Below are 20182 nucleotides of genomic sequence, written 5' to 3'. Positions count from 1 at the left end.
CCATCAGGTCAGACAACAAACCCATCAGGTCAGACAACAAACCCATCAGGTCAGACAACAAACCCATCAGGTCAGACAACAAACCCTTCAGGTCAGACAACAAACCCTTCAGGTCAGACAACAAACCCATCAGGTCAGACAACAAACCCATCAGGTCAGACAACAAACCCTTCAGGTCAGACAACAAACCAATCAGGTCAGACAACAAACCCATCAGGTCACACAACAAATCCTTCAGGTCAGACAACAAATTCCGGGACACAAATATCAACCAATGAAATTGGAACAACTTCAACCACCACAACGAGCTCATTAACAACCACAGCAACTGGAACAACATCAACCTCCACAACAGGCACCACATCAACTACAGCAACTGGAACAACATCAACCTCCACAACAGGCACCACATCAACTACAACAACTGGAACAACATCAACCTTCACAACGAGCACAACATCAACTACAGCAACTGGAACAACATCAACCTTCACAACGAGCACAACATCAACCTCCACAACGGGCACAACATCAACTGCAGCAACTGCAACACCATCAACCTCCACAACAGGCACAATATCAACCACAACAACTGGAACAACATCAACCTCTACAACGGGCACAACATCAACCATAACTGGAACAACATCAACCTCCACAACGGGCACAACATCAACCATAACTGGAACAACATCAACCTCCACAACGGGCACAACATCAACCTCCACAATGGGCACAACATCAACTACCACTCCAACAACTACAACATCAACCACCACCTCCACAATAACAATTTCAACTACTACCTCCACAACTATAACATCAACTACCACTTCAACAACCACAGCATCAATTACAACTTCCACAACCACAACATCGTCTACCACCACTACAACATCAACTATCACTTCAACTTCAACTTCAATAACTACAACATCAACTACCACCTCCACAACTACTACATCAACTACCACCTCCACAACTACTACATCAACCACATCAACTTCAACAACATCAACCACCACCACAACCACAACATCAACTACTACCGCCACATCCACAACATCCACAACCACTTCAACAACCACTTCATCAACAACATCATCAACAACAACCTCTACAACAACAACATCAACCACCACCTCCACAACCACAACATCAACTACTACCTCCACATCCACAACATCAACTACCACTTCAACAACTTCTACATCAACAACAACCTCTACAACAACAACAACATCAACCACCACCTCCACAACATCAACTACCACCTCCACAACTACTGCATCAACAACCACCTCTACAACTACAACATCAACTACCCCCTCCACAACTACTGCATCAACAACTACAATAGGTGGTGGGTTTGGAGGGGGTGCTAGCCGGAGCTCCTGAGTGTAGTTATAGTATCATAGCAATATGGAAATTGTAGTGAAGGAACTGATGAATGTAGTTGAAGCTCTGAGGACAGAGTTGGATTCCCTTCGGGAGGAGGTACGACAGCTGAAACAACATCGAGAAGAAACGAAGGAGGAGACCAGTATTAAAAAGACCTCGTCTTGGAAAGTCGTAAAGGACAGGGGCCTTAAAGTAGACTTTGATAAAGTCGCCTACAGACATCCTAAGGACTTCTAATTCATTTGCCGTATAGGAGGACGAGTGCTGAGGTGAGACTGCGGTTGACGCGAAAGGGTAAGCAACGAAGAGCAATGAAGCGCAGGCCCCCCAGAGAGTAAAGAAAGTACCTAAGCGAATTTTAGTTGTGGGAGAGTCCCAGGTAAGGTATTTGGATAAAACGTTTTGTGTTAGAGATAGGGGGGGACAGGTTAAGGGTTTGCTATCAGGGAGCTGGAATTGGTGATATTAAAAACAACATAAATGATATTATGACTGGAAATGGGAACAATCCCATTATTTGCATTAGCGCAGGGGGAAATGATGTTGGTTGAGTTAGGAGTGAGGAACTGATTCAGAGGTAAAAAATAGTCATAGAATTACTTAGAAGCAAGGGAGGAATCACGATTATATGTGGCATTTTTCCAAGAAAGAGCGTTGGGAATGAATAGTTGTCGAGGGCACTTTGGTGTAAATTGCCGGCTGGAAAGATATTGCAAATCAAATGCAATATCTTTCATAGACAACTGGGAACACTTCTATGGAAGAAATGAAATGTATGCTCGTGATGGGGTGCATCTATCGAGGGCTGGGGTTGATGCTGTTGCGAACTCGTTGAACCAGTTTTTAGAGGCATTTGTTTGGGGTTAAACTGTTAGTAGATAGTGGTATGGGAATTGATATGGAGGAAGGGGGTAATAAAAGTGGGTGTTTGTTAGAGAAACAAATTGGTAAAATGATCAGGGAAAAAGAAGGGCCTCAAAATAACAATTCACTTATTGTATATTATATTACACTATATTATTACACTAACAGTAGAAGTCTAAGAAACAAAATAAACGAGTTAAATGTTCTTGAGGTTATCTTGAGATGATTTCGGGGCTTTTTAGTGTCCCCGCGGCCCAGTCCTCGACCAGGCCTCCACCCCCAGGAAGCAGCCCGTGACAGCTGACTAACACCCAGGTACCTATTTTACTGCTAGGTAACAGGGGCATAGGGTGAAAGAAACTCTGCCCATTGTTTCTCGCCGGCGCCTGGGATCAAACCCAAGACCACAGGATCACAAGTCCCGCGTGCTGTCCGCTCGGCCGACCGGCTCCCTTGGTTCTTGTCTGCACAGAAAAAAAATAGATATTATTGCACTTACCGAAACGTGGATGAATGTAGAAAATAGATAACTATTAGCTGAATATCAAATAAATGGATTTAAACTATTTCACACAGATAGATATATTAGACGAGGATGGGGAGTAGCCATATATATTATGAAAAATTTGAAATGTAGTCTCAAAGAAGGAATCAAAACTGAGCCACATACAGACTAATTGGATAGAATTAAACGAAAGAACAAATAATCTTATAATAGGAGTTATATACAGTTCACCAAACTTAAACAGGATGGAAGCAAAGCATCTATGGGATAAAATATATAGAACATCTAGGTCTAGCAGTATTTGTGTCACTGGTGACTTTAATTTCAAAGGAATAAATTGGTCTAATAGAACAGGGAATAATAAAGCAGAAGATTTTCTAGAATTAATTGACAATTGCTTTCTAAGGCAACACATTAAGGAACCAACGCGGGAAAATAATACTTTAGATTTAGTGTTAACTAACAGGGAAACACAAATTAATGACATCGAAGTAGGGAGTGACCTATGGAACTGTGATCACAAAGAAATCAGATTTAGCATAGAATGGAATAGACCTATAGGAGAAAATTTTGTTAAAGTGCCAGATTTTCGAAAAGCTGATTTCAATAGCCTAAGTAATTTTGGGGACAAGTAGATTGGAAAGTCTTGGGCATGGGAGTGGGCCGGTCTTGGAGCAAGACGTGAACCTAGTGATAGGTGATGTAAAAGGGGATTTCGATGTGGATTCAAAATATAACCTATTTAAGAACATTCTAAGCAAAGCACAGGAACGTTGTATACCATACAAATTGAATAAATCGAATACTAATGACCCAAAGTGGATAACAAAGGATTTGAAGAACCTTATAGGTAAAAATAGAGCATGATACGAAAGGATTAAGAATGGGGAAGTCATTTTAGAACAGTAATTCGTACAACTGATTATAAATGTTAAAAAGAGATAAGGAAAGCAAAAAGAAACCATGAAGTTCGCATAAAAGGCAATCGAAGACCAATCTTAAAGGGTTTTTAAGTTATATCGAACTAAGACTAGGGAAAGGATAGGTCCATTAAAAACTGAGGCAGGTCAAATAAAGGATAATGACGAGGAGATGAGTAGTATTTTTTATAAATATTTTATATCTGTATTTACTAAAGAGGAACTTAACAATATGCCTTCAGCCGAACAAGTCCATGTGGGTGGGGATGAGGATAGGTTGACTAGCTTAGCAGTTACCAGGGAGGATGCAATTAAACAAATAGTAAAACTTAAACCAAACAAATCCCCAGGGCCGGATGAAGTGTTTGCCACGGTGCTTAAAGAATGCAAAGAGGAGCTTTCCGAGCCACTGTCTACCATATTTAATAAATCTATAGAGTTAGGCAGAGTGCCAGAGTCATGGAAGGTAGCTAATGTGGTACCAATTTTTAAGAAAGGAGATAGATCACTTGCGTCAAACTATCGGCTAATTAGCCTAACGTTTATTGTGGGAAAGTTACTTGAATCGATAATTGCAAATACAATTCGTCTTTATCTTGAAAAACATAAATTAATAATTGAGTCGCAACATGGTTTTACAAATGGCCGTTCATGTTTGACAAATTTGCTATTTTTTTTATTCCAGCATAGTTGAGGCCGTTGATAGTAGTAAGGATTGTGATGTAGTGTACCTTGATATTAGCAAAGCTTTTGATACAGAGCCACATGAAAGACTGATTAAAAAAATAGAGGCTCATGGTATTGGGGGTAATATATTAAGTTGGATTATCGCATGGCTATTCCAAAGGAAACAGAGAGTTAGTATAAATGGGGTTAAGTCAGAGTGGGATAATGTTGTTAGTGGAGTGCCTCAAGGCTCTGTCCTGGGACTTCTGTTGTTTATAATATATATAAATAATTTAGGATTTGTCTTTGCTTGGCCTGCTATATGAACTTCATAGTTTCTTTTTGCTTTCCCTATCTCTTTTTTAACATTTCTAGTAGGTTGGTCGAATTCTTGTTCTAAACTGACTTCCCCATTCTTAATCTTTTTGTACCAAGCTCTATATTTAGCTATAAGGTTTTTCAGATTCTTTGTTATCCTTTTCGGGTCATTTGAATTAGATCGATTCAATTTGTAAGGTATACTGCCTTCCTGTGCTTTGCTTAGAATATTTGTAAACCAGTTATACCATCCCACGCCCTATGCCCAAGACTTTCCAATCAATTTGACACAAAAAAATTCTTAGGATATTAAAAGTAGCTTTTACGAAAATCTGGCACTATAACAGAATTTTCTCCTGCAGATCTATTCCACTCTATGCTAAATCTGATTTCTTTGTGATCACTGTTCTCTACTTCACTCCCAATTTCGATGTCATTAATCTGTATTTCCCTGTTAGTTAACACTAAATCTAAAATATTATTTTCCTACGTTGGTTCCTTAATGTGTTGCGTAAGAGAGCAATCGTCAACTAATTCTATAAAATCTTCTGCTTCGTTATTCCTTGATCTGTTAATCCAGTTTATTCCCCTAAAATTAAAGTCACCCATGACACATATACTTTTAGACCTAGATATTTTATATATTTAAGAACAAAAGAACATAAGAACAAAGTCAACTGCAAAAGGCCTATTGGCCCATACGAGGCAGCTCCTATTTATAACCACCCAATCCCACTCATATACACGTCCAACCCATGCTTGAAACAATCGAGGGACCCCACCTCCACAATGTTACGCGGCAATTGGTTCCACAAATCAACAACCCTGTTACTGAACCAGTATTTACCCAAGTCTTTCCTAAATCTAGACTTATCCAATTTATACCCATTGTTTCGTGTTCTGTCTTGTGTTGATATTTTTAATACCCTATTAATATCCCCTTTGTTATGTCCATTCACCCACTTGTAAACTTCTATCATGTCACCCCTAACTCTTCGCCTTTCCAGTGAATGCAACTTAAGCTTTGTTAATCTTTCTTCATATGAAAGATTTCTAATTTGGGGAATTAACTTAGTCATCCTATGCTGGACACGTTCAAGTGAATTTATATCCATTCTATAATATGGCGACCAAAACTGAACTGCATAATCTAAATGGGGCCTAACTAGAGCAAGATATAGCTTGAGAACCACACCAGGTGTCTTGTTACTAACGCTGCGATTAATAAATCCGAGTGTCCGATTTGCCTTATTACGAACATTTATGCATTGATCTTTTTGTTTTAAATTCTTACTAATCATAACTCCCAGATCCCTTTCGCAATCCGACTTCTCAATCTCAACACCATCTAGCTCGTATCTTGTAACTGTATCATCATTACCTAACCTCAGAACTTTACATTTATCAGCATTAAACTGCATCTGCCAATCCTTTGACCATTTCAACACCCTATCTAGATCAACTTGAAGTGATAGTGAGTCCTCCTCCGAATTAATTTCCCTACCGATTTTCGTATCATCGGCAAATTTGCAAATGTTGCTACTCAAACCTGAATCTAAATCATTTATATATATTATAAACAACAGAGGCCCCTGGACAGAGCCTTGAGGCACTCCACTTGCAACATTTTCCCACTCTGACTTGACTCCATTTATACTAACTCTCTGTTTCCTTTGGTATAGCCATGCCCTAATCCAGCTTAATATAGCACCCCCAATACCATGAGCCTCTAGCTTTTTAATCAGTCTTTCATGTGGCACTGTATCAAAAGCTTTGCTGAAGTCAAAGTACACAACATCACAATCCTTACCACTATCAACTGCCTCAACTATGCTAGAATAAAAAGATAACAAATTTGTTAAACATGAACAACCATTTATAAAACCATGTTGCGACTCAATTATTAATTTATGTTTTTCAAGATGAAGACGAATTTTATTTGCTATTATAGATTCGAGTAACTTTCCCACAATAGACGTTAGGCTAATTGGTCGATAGTTTGACGTAAGTGATCTATCTCTTTTCTTAAAAACTGGTATCACATTAGCAACTTTCCAAAACTCTGGCACTCTGCCAGACTATTGATTTATTAAATATGGTTGACAGTGGGTCACAAAGCTCCTCTTTGCATTCTTTAAGCACCCTGGCAAACACTTCATCCGGCCCTGGGGATTTGTTTGGTTTAAGTTTTACTATTTGTTTAAGAACATCCTCCCTGGTAACTGCTAAACTCATCAACCTGTCCTCGTCCCCACCCACATAGACTTGTTCGGCTGAAGGCATATTGTTAAGTTCCTCTTTAGTAAATACAGATACAAAATATTTATTAAAAATACTACTCATCTCTTCGTCACTATCTGTTATTTGACCTGTCTCAGTTTTTAATGGACCTATCCTTTCCCTTGTCTTAGTTCGATATAACTGAAAAAAACCTTTAGGATTTGTCTTTGATTGCCCTGCTATGCGAACTTCATAGTTTCTTTTTGCTTTCCTTATCTCTTTTTTAACGTTTCTAACCAGTTGTACGAATTCCTGTTCTAAAGTGACCTCCCCATTTTTAATCCTTTTGTACCAAGCTCTCTTTTTACCTATAAGGTTCTTCAAATTCTTTGTTATCCACTTTGGGTCATTAGTATTCGATCTATTCAATTTGTATGGTATACTACGTTCCTGTGCTTTGTTTAGAATATTTTTAAATAAGTTATATATTGAATCCACATCGAAATCCCCATTTACGTCACCTATCGCTGGGTTCATGTCTCGCTCCGAGACCGGCCCACACCCCATACCCAAGACTTAGGCTATTAAAATCAGCTTTTCGAAAATCGGGCACTTTAACAGAATTTTCTCCTACAGGTCTATTCCATTCTATGCTAAATCTGATTTCTTTGTGATCACTGTTCCCTAGCTCACTCCCTATTTCGATGTCATTAATTTGTGTTTCCCTGTTAGTTAACACTAAATCTAAGATATTATTTTCCCGTGTTGGTTCCTTAATGTGTTGCTTAAGAAAGCAATCATCAATTAATTCTAGAAAATCTTCTGCTTCACTATTCCCTGTTTCGTTCAACCAGTTTATTCCACTAAAATTAAAGTCACCCAAGACATAAATTCTGTTAGATCTAGATGCCCTAGATATTTAATCCCATAGATGCTTTGCATCCATTCTGTCTAAATTTGGTGGCCTATATATAACTCCTATTATAATATTATTTGCTTTTTCGTTTAATTCTATCCAAATAGTTTCTGTGTGTGGCTCAGTTTTGATTCCCTCTTTGAGACTACATTTCAAATTGTCCCTAACATATATGGCTACTCCCCCTCCTCGTCTAATATATCTATCTGTGTGAAATAGTTTAAATCCATTTATTTGATATTCAGCTAATAGTTATCTATTTTCTACATTCATCCACGTTTCGGTAAGTGCAATAATATCTATTTTTTCTGTGCAGACAAGAGCATTTAATTCATTTATTTTATTTCTTAGACTTCTACTGTTAGTGTAATATACCCTAAGTGAATTGTTATTTTGAGGCCCTTCTCTTTCCCTGATCATTTTGCCAATTCCTTTCTCCAACAAACACATACTTTTATTACCTCCTTCCTCCAAATCAATTCCCATACCTCTATCAACTAACAGTTTAAACCCAAACAAACACCTCTAACCACTTCTTCCAACGAGTTCGCAACAGCAACAACCCCAGCCTTCGATAGATGCACCCCATCACGAGCATACATTTCATTTCTTCCATAGAAGTTTTCCCAGTTGTCTATGAAAGATATTGCATTTGATATGCAATATCTTTCCAGCCGGCAATTGACACCAATTGCCCTCGACATCCATTCGTTTCCCACTCCCTTTCTTGGAAGAACATAAGAACATAAGAACAAAGGTAACTGCAGAAGGCCTATTGGCCCATACGAGGCAGCTCCTATTCTATAACCACCCAATCCCACTCATATACTTGTCCAACCCGCGCTTGAAACAATCGAGGGACCCCACCTCCACCACGTTACGCGGCAATTGGTTCCACAAATCTACAACCCTGTTACTGAACCAGTATTTACCCAAGTCTTTCCTAAATCTAAATTTATCCAATTTATACCCATTGTTTCGTGTTCTGTCCTGTGTTGATACTTTTAATACCCTATTAATATCCCCCTTGTTATGTCCATTCACCCACTTGTAAACCTCTATCATGTCGCCCCTAACTCTTCGCCTTTCCAGTGAATGCAACTTAAGCTTTGTTAATCTTTCTTCATATGAAAGATTTCTAATTTGGGGAATTAACTTAGTCATCCTACGCTGGACACGTTCAAGTGAATTTATATCCATTCTATAATATGGCGACCAAAACTGAACTGCATAATCTAAATGGGGCCTAACTAGAGCAAGATATAGCTTGAGAACCACACCAGGTGTCTTGTTACTAACGCTGCGATTAATAAATCCAAGTGTCCGATTTGCCTTATTACGAACATTTATGCATTGATCCTTTTGTTTTAAATTCTTACTAATCATAACTCCCAGATCCCTTTCGCAATCCGACTTCGCAATCACAACACCATCTAGCTCGTATCTTGTAACTCTATCATCATTACCTAACCTCAGAACTTTACATTTATCAGCATTAAACTGCATCTGCCAATCCTTTGACCATTTCAAAACCCTATCTAGATCAACTTGAAGTGATAGTGAGTCCTCTTCCGAATTAATTTCCCTACCGATTTTCGTATCATCGGCAAATTTGCAAATGCCACATATGAATGCCACATATGATCGGGATTCCTCCCTTGCTCCTAACTAATTCAACGGCTGTCCTGAATCTCTGTATTAGTTCCTCACTCCTAACTCGTCCAACATCGTTACCCCCTGCACTAATACAAATAATGGGTTTGTTCCCATTTCCCGTCATAATATCATTCATGTTTCCAACAATATCACTAATTCAAGCTCCCGGACAGCAAACCCTTAATCTGTTCCCCCTATCTCTGGCACAAAACATTCTGTCTAAATACCTCACCTGGGAATCTCCCACAACCAAAATTCGCTTCGATTCTCCCTTTTCCTTTTGAGCAGTTTGAGGGACCTGCGCTTCAATGCTCCTCGTTGCTTTGTCTTTGCCTCCTCGTTGAACAACAGGTTCACCACAGCACTCGTCCTCTAATACGTCAAATGCGTTAAAAGTCCTTAGGTGTAGGCTATTAGTTGACGGTTTGGCAAGGTCTTCTTTAGACCCCTAGACCCCCTGTCTTTCACAACTTGCCAAGACGAGGTCTTCTTAATACTGGTTTCCTCCTTTGTTTCTTCCTGCTGTCGTATCAGCTGTCGTACCTCCTCCCGTAGCGAATCCAACTCTGTCCTCAGAGCTCCAACCAGACTCACCAGCTCCATCACTAATCCTTCCATTATTGCTAGAACAATGTTAGTACAATCGGAGCTCCAGCCAACACACCCTCTCACTGTGACTGCACCAGACTGACTGATTTCATCCCATAGATGATTTACTTCCATTCTGTCTAAATTTGGTGGCCTATATATAACTCCTATTATAAGATTATTTGCTTTTTCGTTTAATTCTATCCAAATAGTTTCTGTGTGTGGCTCAGTTTTGATTCTCTCTTTGAGACTACATTTCAAATTGTCCCTAACATATATGGCTACTCCCCCTCCTCGTCTAATATATCTATCTGTGTGAAATAGTTTAAATCCATTTATTTGATATTCAGCTAATAGTTCTCTATTTTCTACATTCATCCACGTTTCGGTAAGTGCAATTATATCAATTTTTTCTGTACAGACAAGAGCATTTAATTCGTTTATTTTTCTTCTTAAACTTCTACTTTTAGTGTAATGTACCTTAAGTGTGTTGTTATTTTGAGGACCTTCTCTTTCCCTGATCATTTTGCCAATTTCTTTCTCCCACAAACACATACTTTTATTACCTCCTTCCTCCATATCAATTCCCATACCACTATCTAATAACAGTTTAAACCCAAACAAACGCCACCAACTTCTGGTTCCAACGAGTTCGCAACAACAACCACCCCCAGCCCTCGATAGATGCACCCCCATCCCTAGCATACATTTCATTTCTTCCATAGACGTATTCCCAGTTATCTATGAAAGATATTGCATTTGATTTGCAATATCTTTCCAGCCGGCAATTGACACCAATTGCCCTCGACATCCATTCATTACCAACTCCCTTTCTTGGAAGAATGCCACATATGATCGGGATTCCTCCCTTGTTCCTAACTAATTATATGGCTCCTAACTACAATTCCATAAACAACATCAACAATAACCACCACCTTTACAACAATAACAACATCATCAACTACTACCTCCACAACCACAACATCAACTACTACGACAAGAAAACCAAAAAAAATCAAGTACCACGAAAACAACAACTACAATGACAACAACAACATCAACTATCACCTCTACAACTACTACATCAACAACATCAACCACCACCTACACAACCACAACATCAACCACCACCTACACAACCACAACATCAACCACCACCTACACAACCACAACATCAACCACCACCTACACAACCACAACATAAACTACCACGACAGCAACAACAACAACTACCACGTCAACAACGAAATCAACTACCATGACAACAACAACAACAACAACAACATGTTTATAAAAATTATTTCATCATTCCTAATGCTCGTATGCTTTACAACGAAGCTATTGTACATTAGGTTATGTCCCCCTAGTCTCGCAAGGACATATTTCTGAAACAGTCTCTGATATTTTCCAAATTTAAACTACTATTCGTCTCTCTCGAGTAGATAGAGATGCATTGTTCGAGTATGCGTCGCTTCAAAGAGTGGAGATTGAGCCATTTTATGCAATCCGAATAATTTACATAGCTCCTGATCCCAAGCCCCCAAGAAGGATCTGGGGCTCCTGATCCCAAGCCTTCCGCTGGTACCTGATCCCTAGCCCCCAGCTGGCCTTTTAACCCCAGCCCCCAGCTGGCCTTTGAACCCCAGCCCCCAGCGGGCACCTGATCTCCAGCCCCCAGCTGGCTCCTGATCCCCAGCCCCCAGCTGACACCTGATTCTCAGCCCCCAGCTGGCCTTTGAACCCCAGCCTCCAGCTGGCACCTGATCCCAGCTGGCACCTGATCCCCAGCCCCCAGCTGGCACCTGATCCCAGCTGGCACCTGATCCCAGCTGGCACCTGATCCCCAGCCCCCAGCTGGCATCTGATCCACAGCCCCCAGCTGGCCCCAGATCCCCAGCCCCCAGCTGGCCCTTGAACCCCAGCCCCCACCTGGCACCTGATCTCCAAGTCCCAGCTGGCACCTGATCCCCAGCAGCTGGCACCTGATCCCCAGCCTCCAGCTGGCACCTGATCCCTAGTCCACAGCAGGCACCTAATCACTAGCTGGCACCTGAACCCCAGCCCACAGCTGGCACCTGATCCCCAGCCCCCAGCTGGCACCTGATCCCCAGCCTCCAGCTGGCACCTGATTCCTAGTCCACAGCAGGCACCTAATCACTAGCTGGCACCTGAACCCCACCCCACAGCTGGAACCTGATCCCCAGCCCCACGCTTGCATCTGATCCCCAGCCCGCTGCAGGCACCTGATCCTCAGCCCCAAACTAACATCTGATCCCCAACCCCCAGCTGGCACCTGATCCCCAGCCCCCAGTTGGCACCTGATCCCTAGCCTCCAGCTGGCACCTGATCCCCAGCCCCCCAGCTGGCACTTATACCCAGCTGGCACCTGATCCCTAGCCTCTAGCTGGCACCTGATCCCCAGCCGACACCTGATCCCCAGCCCCCAGCGGGGCACCTGAGCCCCAGCCCCCAGCTGGCACATGATCCCCAGCCTCCAGCTGGTACCTGATCCCCAGCTGGCACCTGATCCCCAGCTGGCACCTGATCCCCAGAACCCAGCTGCCACCTGAACCCCAGCCCCCAGCTGGCACCTGATCCACAGCCCCCAGCTGGCACCTGATCCCCAGCCTCCAGCTGGCACCTGATCCCCAGCCCCCAGCAGGCACCTGATCCTCAGCCCCCAGCAGGCACCTGATCCTCAGCCCCCAGCAGGCACCTGATCCTCAGCCCCCAGCAGGCACCTGATCCTCAGCCCCTACCTGGCACCTGATCCTCAGCCCCCAGCAGGCACCTGATCCTCAGCCCCCAGCAGGCACCTGATCCTCAGCCCCCAGCAGGCACCTGATCCTCAGCCCCCAGCAGGCACCTGATCCTCAGCCCCCAGCAGGCACCTGATCCTCAGCCCCCAGCAGGCACCTGATCCTCAGCCCCTACCTGGCACCTGATCCTCAGCCCCTACCTGGCACCTGATCTCCACTTCATTACTTGCCAACAACTTGGTCCAGATTCATGAAGCAGTATCGAGAGTGCTTAAAGTAACTTTTCCTTCTTATCAGGTTCTTGGTTGATAAGTTGTGATACAACAAACTGTTTACTAATACCGATCTTTCTAGCAACACGCCTTCAAGCCAAGGCATTTCTGAAGCACTTGTAGGCGCCCAGTTCAGAGACCGGGCCGCGGGGAGGTTGATCCCCGAAATAAGCATTGCTGAACATTGCATGTCATAGACGCTTATTATAGCTAACTCAGTGGGAAACTAGACAACATTCTTCTGTCAAACGTTAATTACTAATCCTCGGTGTCTCACATTTTTATTATGTAGGTTTTTAATAAAATATGTAAATAAATAATATCACAGCATCATATTATGAGAAAAAATATTAAGTAAATAGAATCTGCGAAACATTTTAGTAGACCTCTGTTGAGTGGCAGGTGAACCAGATCCAAATAGCTGGCTAAGAACACCTTGGTAAATCCTGCCTGGGGGATTCTTACAGAGTTCCTAAGAACCTTCGTGAAACAGCCCAATAATAAGGTATTTGTGATGCTTAGTGAATCTAGTTCTGAAGTGGTAGAATTTTCATGTTTGATTTGTCAGTTTTTCTTGTGTTTATTACTTAGGCTTTCGTAAATTTATTTAAGTTTTCGCTTTATGTTGTTTTATTTATTTTTATTTTTCTGTTTAATAAAGAGCATTCAAGTTATTGACTTTAATTCTGTCCAATTCTTGCATAAATTTTTGAAATGCATTTCTTATCCTACAGATAAATATAATAATTAACCTACAAATTTAATGTTATTTATAGCTGTGAGAGTATGATCACTCAAGATTCTTCCACAGCTGACTTGAATGGCTCATTGCAGTGCACAGTGCACCGATCTCGTGCACAGGGCACTATCTCTGTTAACCCTGGATAGTAAACTGTCATGTTGGGTGTCCCTAGCATGCCCACATAACCAGTAATACGTTTATAAAACGGAGACCACCGTATGTCCAGGCAGGAAGTAGATACATGGAAGTTAAGCATCCATGCCATAGGGTCAGAGAGTACATGGCTGGTGCCAAGCGTGAGACCGAGAGAAGAGACGCCAGTGAGGCTACAGATCTGACCTTTGGGGGTCAGCCTCAACCGGCGGATGGAGAATAACAACTATGACGTGGTCGTGTTGTGTTCATGACGTCACCTCTGCTACTGATCATGGAACGATCAATATGATTGGTTCCCGCTCTTTTGCTGCAATGCCATTGGTCAATTGTAACCCCTTGTATTTGTGTCCCACGAGGAGCCCTGCAGCCGCAGGCAAAGGTATTCACGTGAGGAAGTTCGTAGCTAGTGGACGTGTCCTCTTCTGTCTATCGGCCAATAGACTGAACACTGTCCATTCCTCACCGTCAAGTTAAACTCCGTGTCTTTTCGATATACCAACGCTCGCCGGAATCGCGATCATGAATATATTGTTCAGAAGCCTAGTGACAAATCACCAGTGAAACAGACTGGGATCAGGTAACCCTTGGTGACAACTGGAGATCGTTGTGAGTGACCTAGAGTGAACTAAGGAGTGCCACTGCCTAAGTAATCTGTGAGTGACTTTACCACAGTGTACCGCATGGTACCATATAATCAGCCACCGCCAGCCGCCAATCTGTCCCGGCTACGCATTTCCATACGCATATCCAGGTTTATATTCCCCAATAATCTTTGGCAGGTGGAGTCCGGATTTCTTGGCATGATGTCTTCGATGAAACCATTGGAGAAGCCGTTATTGACTAGGACCTGCCTTACCCTACAGAGTTCTTCGTCGACTTGCTTCCATTCTGAGCTGTGGCTGAGAGCACGGTCGACATATGCGTTAACAACACTCCTCTTGTACCTGTCATCATAAGAAGGAAAGTGAAAAGCCATGCAACCTCTGAAGAGACAACTAACACAACACCTATACCCCCTATTAGACTATTTTACAGGAACTTCTTTTCCACAGCTCATAAAACGGAGGAAAGGGTCCTGAAAGATATTGTTAATAGAAACGTTATCCCTACAGACAAAAATCAGAGGATACAACTGACGATTTACTATAAAACCAGAAAAACGGCCAGCCTACTTATGAGAAACTCTCCACACACAAAACAGAACGCTTTAAAAGAGACTAACGTCGTCTATGCCTTCAAATGCCCACTTGGGGACTGTAAGCTCCAAAAAAACCAGTATATAGGCAAGACAACAACATCTCTTTCTAGGCGTTTAACGATGCATAAGCAACAGGGCTCCATTAAGGAACATATAATCTCTTCCCACAACCAAACCATCGCCAGTGAAATCCTAGTAAACAACACAGAAATCATAGATAGATACAGCGATAGCAGGCGGCTTGACGTTTGCGAGGCACTACACATCAAGAAGTCAACACCAGCAATCAACAGCCAATTATTGCACAACTATATTCTACCCACCTCAAGACTCCGCTCCAATATAGAAGCATCAAGAAATATGGACCAATAGGCTTTCTACAAACACTTCAATTCAATACCCATTGTTTGTGTTCTGTCTTGTGTTGATACTTTTAATACCCTATTAATATCCCCTCTTGTTCTGTCTTGTGTTAATGCCACATCACCCCTCCCACCTCACTCAAATGTAGATATAAAATCGGAGATACGTAAGTTCTAATCAGTTGTGTATTTGTGAACTAAAGTCTTTGAAAATGTAATAAGTTTTACGAAACGCGCCCGTGTCGCGTCAGACTAGAACTCCAACAGTGAAGCGTAATGTACGAAAGATTGAGAAAATTCGTGTTAGAATTATTAATCTTACTTTTTCGGTCATATTTAATAATATATGTCTACAGGAAAGACTGCTACCAAAATATACTAATATATATATATATATATATATATATATATATATATATATATATATATATATATATATATATATATATATATATGTTTCATTGAATATGACCGCATATTCTGTATTTATTATTTTCTGGTTTAGGGCTTCTATCCCTCTAACTATTTTCTTAGCATCAGGGCTTAATTGAGATAGGAGTTCTCAATTAAGAACATGTTTGAAAGAAAACCTGCTGCCAGTATACACCAATATATATATATATATATATATATATATATATATATATATATATATATATATATATATATATATATATATATATATATATATATATATATATATATATATATATATATATATATACTTATGGCGTATTCCCAGAAGTGTGGGATGACCTATTCTCAATCATGTCACTTCATTTATTTTATATTATGTTGTTTTATCAGCAATACTCTAATGACTCCTGAGAGATTCGAACCTTCGCTGGCAGAGCGTCAGTCATACCCACTATGCCATTGATAGCGTTATAAATGTAGCAGTTGGCATCCATCAGTCTCAGGAGACTGATGGAGCCCAACTATGGAGTTGGGCTCTGGTTGTCGGTCTGGAGTGGCCTCTCCAGGGCGCAAAGCCAGGGTAGGTTGATATGGAGGAGAAGCTGTTACCCAAGCAGCAGGTGATCCCCCTTCTCCACGGCGCCGAAAGTCTCCAATGGAAAGGCAAACGCCAATACGATTGCACAGACAGCGTCTGGGAAGATCTCGGATGCAGGTTCGAATCTCGTCACGGCCCTTGTGGACTTGTTCTATAACCAATACGATTGGTTCCAGGGCCGTCGCAGGAACTCTCAGATACCAGCAGAGAATGAGAGAATGTAGAAAGGTCGTAAATATGCGTGAAAAAAACAAACAGTAATCCATACATATGGGCTCGTGTAGCGCAGTGGGCTGACGGGCGAGGAACACAGGATCCGCGCAGAAGAGATGTTTGCGACGCCGGCCGCCCGCCACACGTGGTGCAGTAGCGCGCGAGGGGCGGCCGGAGGCAGGCCATGCTGGTGCGGTAGGTCAGGAGCCGTGCATGCTGACTCGTGCTGCTTAAACAGTCCCCAACAGTCTCCGTGGTGTAGTGGTAAGACACTCGCCTGGCGTTCCGCGAGCGCTATGTCATGGGTTCGTATCCTGGCCGGGGAGGATTTACTGGGCGCAATTCCTTAACTGTAGCCTCTGTTTAACGCAACAGTAAAATGTGTACTTGGATGAAAAAACGATTCTTCGCGGCAGGGGATCGTATTCCAGGGACCATAGGATTAAGGACCTGCCCGAAACGCTACGCGTACTAGTGGCTGTACAAGAATGTAACAACTCTTGTATATATCTCAAAAAAAAAAAAAAAAAATAAAGCTGCTGTCTTGATGCTGCCTGGGGAGGACCCCCTGCCCCCTTCCCTGAGGCCAAGCCAGAGTGAACTGCTGTCAAGGTCGCTTGCTTGGGTTGGCAGAGGTTCAGGGAGGTCCTGGAGGAGGTGTAGGGAGGTTCTGATGGTTCGTATGGGGTGAGAAGGCTACAGGATCGAACGCGGGATCTGCGAGTGTGAGTCGAATACTATACCACTGTACCACAGGACCCATATAAAGGAAACACAGAGACAAAGAGTGTATAACACGGACACAGGGGAAAGGGTCGGATATTGAAAACTGGGCCCAGTATGATGTGGATCCAAGACACTCTTGAATAGAGGCGACGCGTCTATTGTTCTATTTGGGGGAAAACAAATTCCGCGTCTCGATAAAAATAAAAATTGTGGGGAAATGTATTCCTAGGAGAAAATTTTTCTTTCTTTCTCTGTCTCTTTCTCTGTCTCTGTCTCTCTGTCACTTTCTCCATCTTTTTCTCTTTCTCTATCTTTTTCTCTGTCAGTCTCTTTCTCCATATTTCTCTCTGTTTCTCGGTCTCTTTCTCCATCTTTCTCTCTGTCTCTCTGTCTCTTTTTCTATGTTTGTGTCTATCGTTGGAACTAGGACCATTATTATTGTGTGCTATGACACCCTCGGGACACATATGGTGTAGAATCATACGATGGTAGAGTTACAAGATACAAGCTACATGGTGTTGAGATTGCGAAGTCTGATTGCGAAAAGCGATCTGGGAGTTATGATTTGTAAGAATTTAAAACCAAAAAATCAATGCATGAATGTTCGTAAGAAGGCAAATAGAATACTGGGATTTATTAATCAAATTACTAATAAGACACCTGGTGTTGTTCTTCAAATATATCGTGCTCTGGTTAGGCCCCATTTAGATTATGCAGTTCAGTTTTGGTCTCCATACTTTAGAATGGATATAAATTCACTTGAACGTGTCCAGCGTAGGATGACAAAGTTAATCCCTCAAAATATAAACCTGTCATATGAAGAAAGATTGACAAAGCTTAAATTACATTCTCTAGAAAGGCGTAGATGTTGACATGATAGAGGTTTACAAGTGGATATGGGGAAAATTAACCATTACAAGATGAACGGGCATAACAAAGGGGGATATTAATAGCGTATTAAAAGTATAAACACAAGACAAAACACGAAACAATGGGCATAAATTGGTTAAGTACACAGAAATCACACTAACGTGATGCATCAAATGAACAAGAAAACTCTTTTACCCTGTCGTAGCTCAGTCGATTAAGGCAGTGTCTGGGATGCTCCCGGACGCAGGTTCGAATCCTCGTCACGGCCCTTGTGGATTTGTTCGTTAAATTGGTTAAGTTTAGATTTAGGAAAGACCTGGGTAAATACTGGTTCGGTAACAGGGTTGTTGATTTGTGGAAGCAATTACCACGTAGCGTGGTGGAAGTGGGGTCCCTCGATTGTTTCAAACGTGGGTTGGACATGTATATGAGTGGGATTGAGTGGTTCTAAATAGGAGCTGCCTCGTATGGGCCAATAGGCCTTTTGCAGTTACCTTTATTCTTATGTTTCTATGTGTGTAAATCACGAAAATAAACACGTGATTAAAAATGTGACAGTGTCAGACCACGAAGGAAAATTGAAACAGGAATTTCCTTAAGTACTTTCGTATATTAATACATCTTCAGAAGGAGTTCTTATGTTCTTATGAAGCACGTGTCGTACAGAGCCGTCAGGCAAGTAATACTTCAGTTGCCCGAAGACTACATGTGGTGGTTTCAGTTATATATGTATACTCATGTATTGGCTACCTATTTTATTCATACATTTTATTGATACATTTTATACATGCATATTTTACTTTTTTTTTAACATGTGAACCCAGGTGTGTGGTAATACTCGAAGATATTTATCTTTTAGTATTAGAATATTAGTTTAATATATATATATATATATATATATATATATATATATATATATATATATATATATATATATATATATATATATATATATATATATACAGTATATATATATATATATATATATATATATATATATATATATATATATATATATATATATATATATATATATATATATATATATATATATATAAGCACGGGTGTTAATCTATCAATATCTGCGGGGGGGGGGGAGTGAGGGTGTGTATGATCATGTATAATCATGTATGATAGTGGAACATAATCCTCCGAACAATTAAAGGCAATTTAAATCTAAATTACAAATAAGTTTTTAATCATATTAATTTAGAAATTGCTTTGCACTTTATCCACAATATAAAAATAATACAAATTAGAACATTCTAATGTTCTAATATATATATAAAATATATATTTTATATATATATAAAATACCAAGATGACAAAATTGAAAGTTAAAAGGATAGAAAACTAGATACTAGATAGAAAGACTATTTAAAAAATAGAAAAAAAAAGAAAAATATTTATATTTTTAGATAGAAATACTAGAAAGCAAAGGAAAAATAGTAGTGGGAAAGAAGGGATGATAATATTACAACAATAGGAAAGGAAAAGAAGACATAATAGGAATATTACTAAAATAGGAAAGGTAAGGAATAGGCTACGTGACCTTCAGGAATGTTTCCTAGTTCTTCATAAGAATGGTAGTCTCTGCTGCCTACTCCTTAAGTCGGTGAGTTGTATATATGTATAGTGTAGTATTACCAATTATGTATGTATAGTGTAGTATTGCCAGTTATGTATAGTGTAGTATTACCAGTTATGTATGTATAGTGTAGTATTGCCAGTTATGTATAGTGTAGTATTACCAGTTATGTATGTATAGTGTAGTATTGCCAGTTATGTATAGTGTAGTATTACCAGTTATGTATG

General features: G+C 40.8%; 1 protein-coding gene across 1 annotated transcript; it reads right to left on the bottom strand.

Moving 5' to 3' along the window:
- Positions 1–239: 239 nt before the first annotated feature.
- Positions 240–17868, bottom strand: LOC138358474 (uncharacterized). The gene is made up of 3 exons (XM_069316467.1): positions 17782–17868; positions 750–1394; positions 240–653 (listed from the first exon to the last, which is right to left on the bottom strand). Exons 1-3 carry the CDS (start codon positions 17866–17868, stop codon positions 240–242), a joined length of 1146 nt encoding a protein of 381 aa, XP_069172568.1.
- Between the last annotated feature and the right edge of the window lie 2314 nt (positions 17869–20182).

The sequence above is a fragment of the Procambarus clarkii genome, chromosome 83 (assembly GCF_040958095.1).
Source record: "Procambarus clarkii isolate CNS0578487 chromosome 83, FALCON_Pclarkii_2.0, whole genome shotgun sequence".
NCBI lineage: Eukaryota > Metazoa > Arthropoda > Malacostraca > Decapoda > Cambaridae > Procambarus > Procambarus clarkii.
The sequence above is the reverse complement of the archived record's forward strand: the minus strand, read 5'-3'. Positions and strand labels throughout refer to the sequence as shown.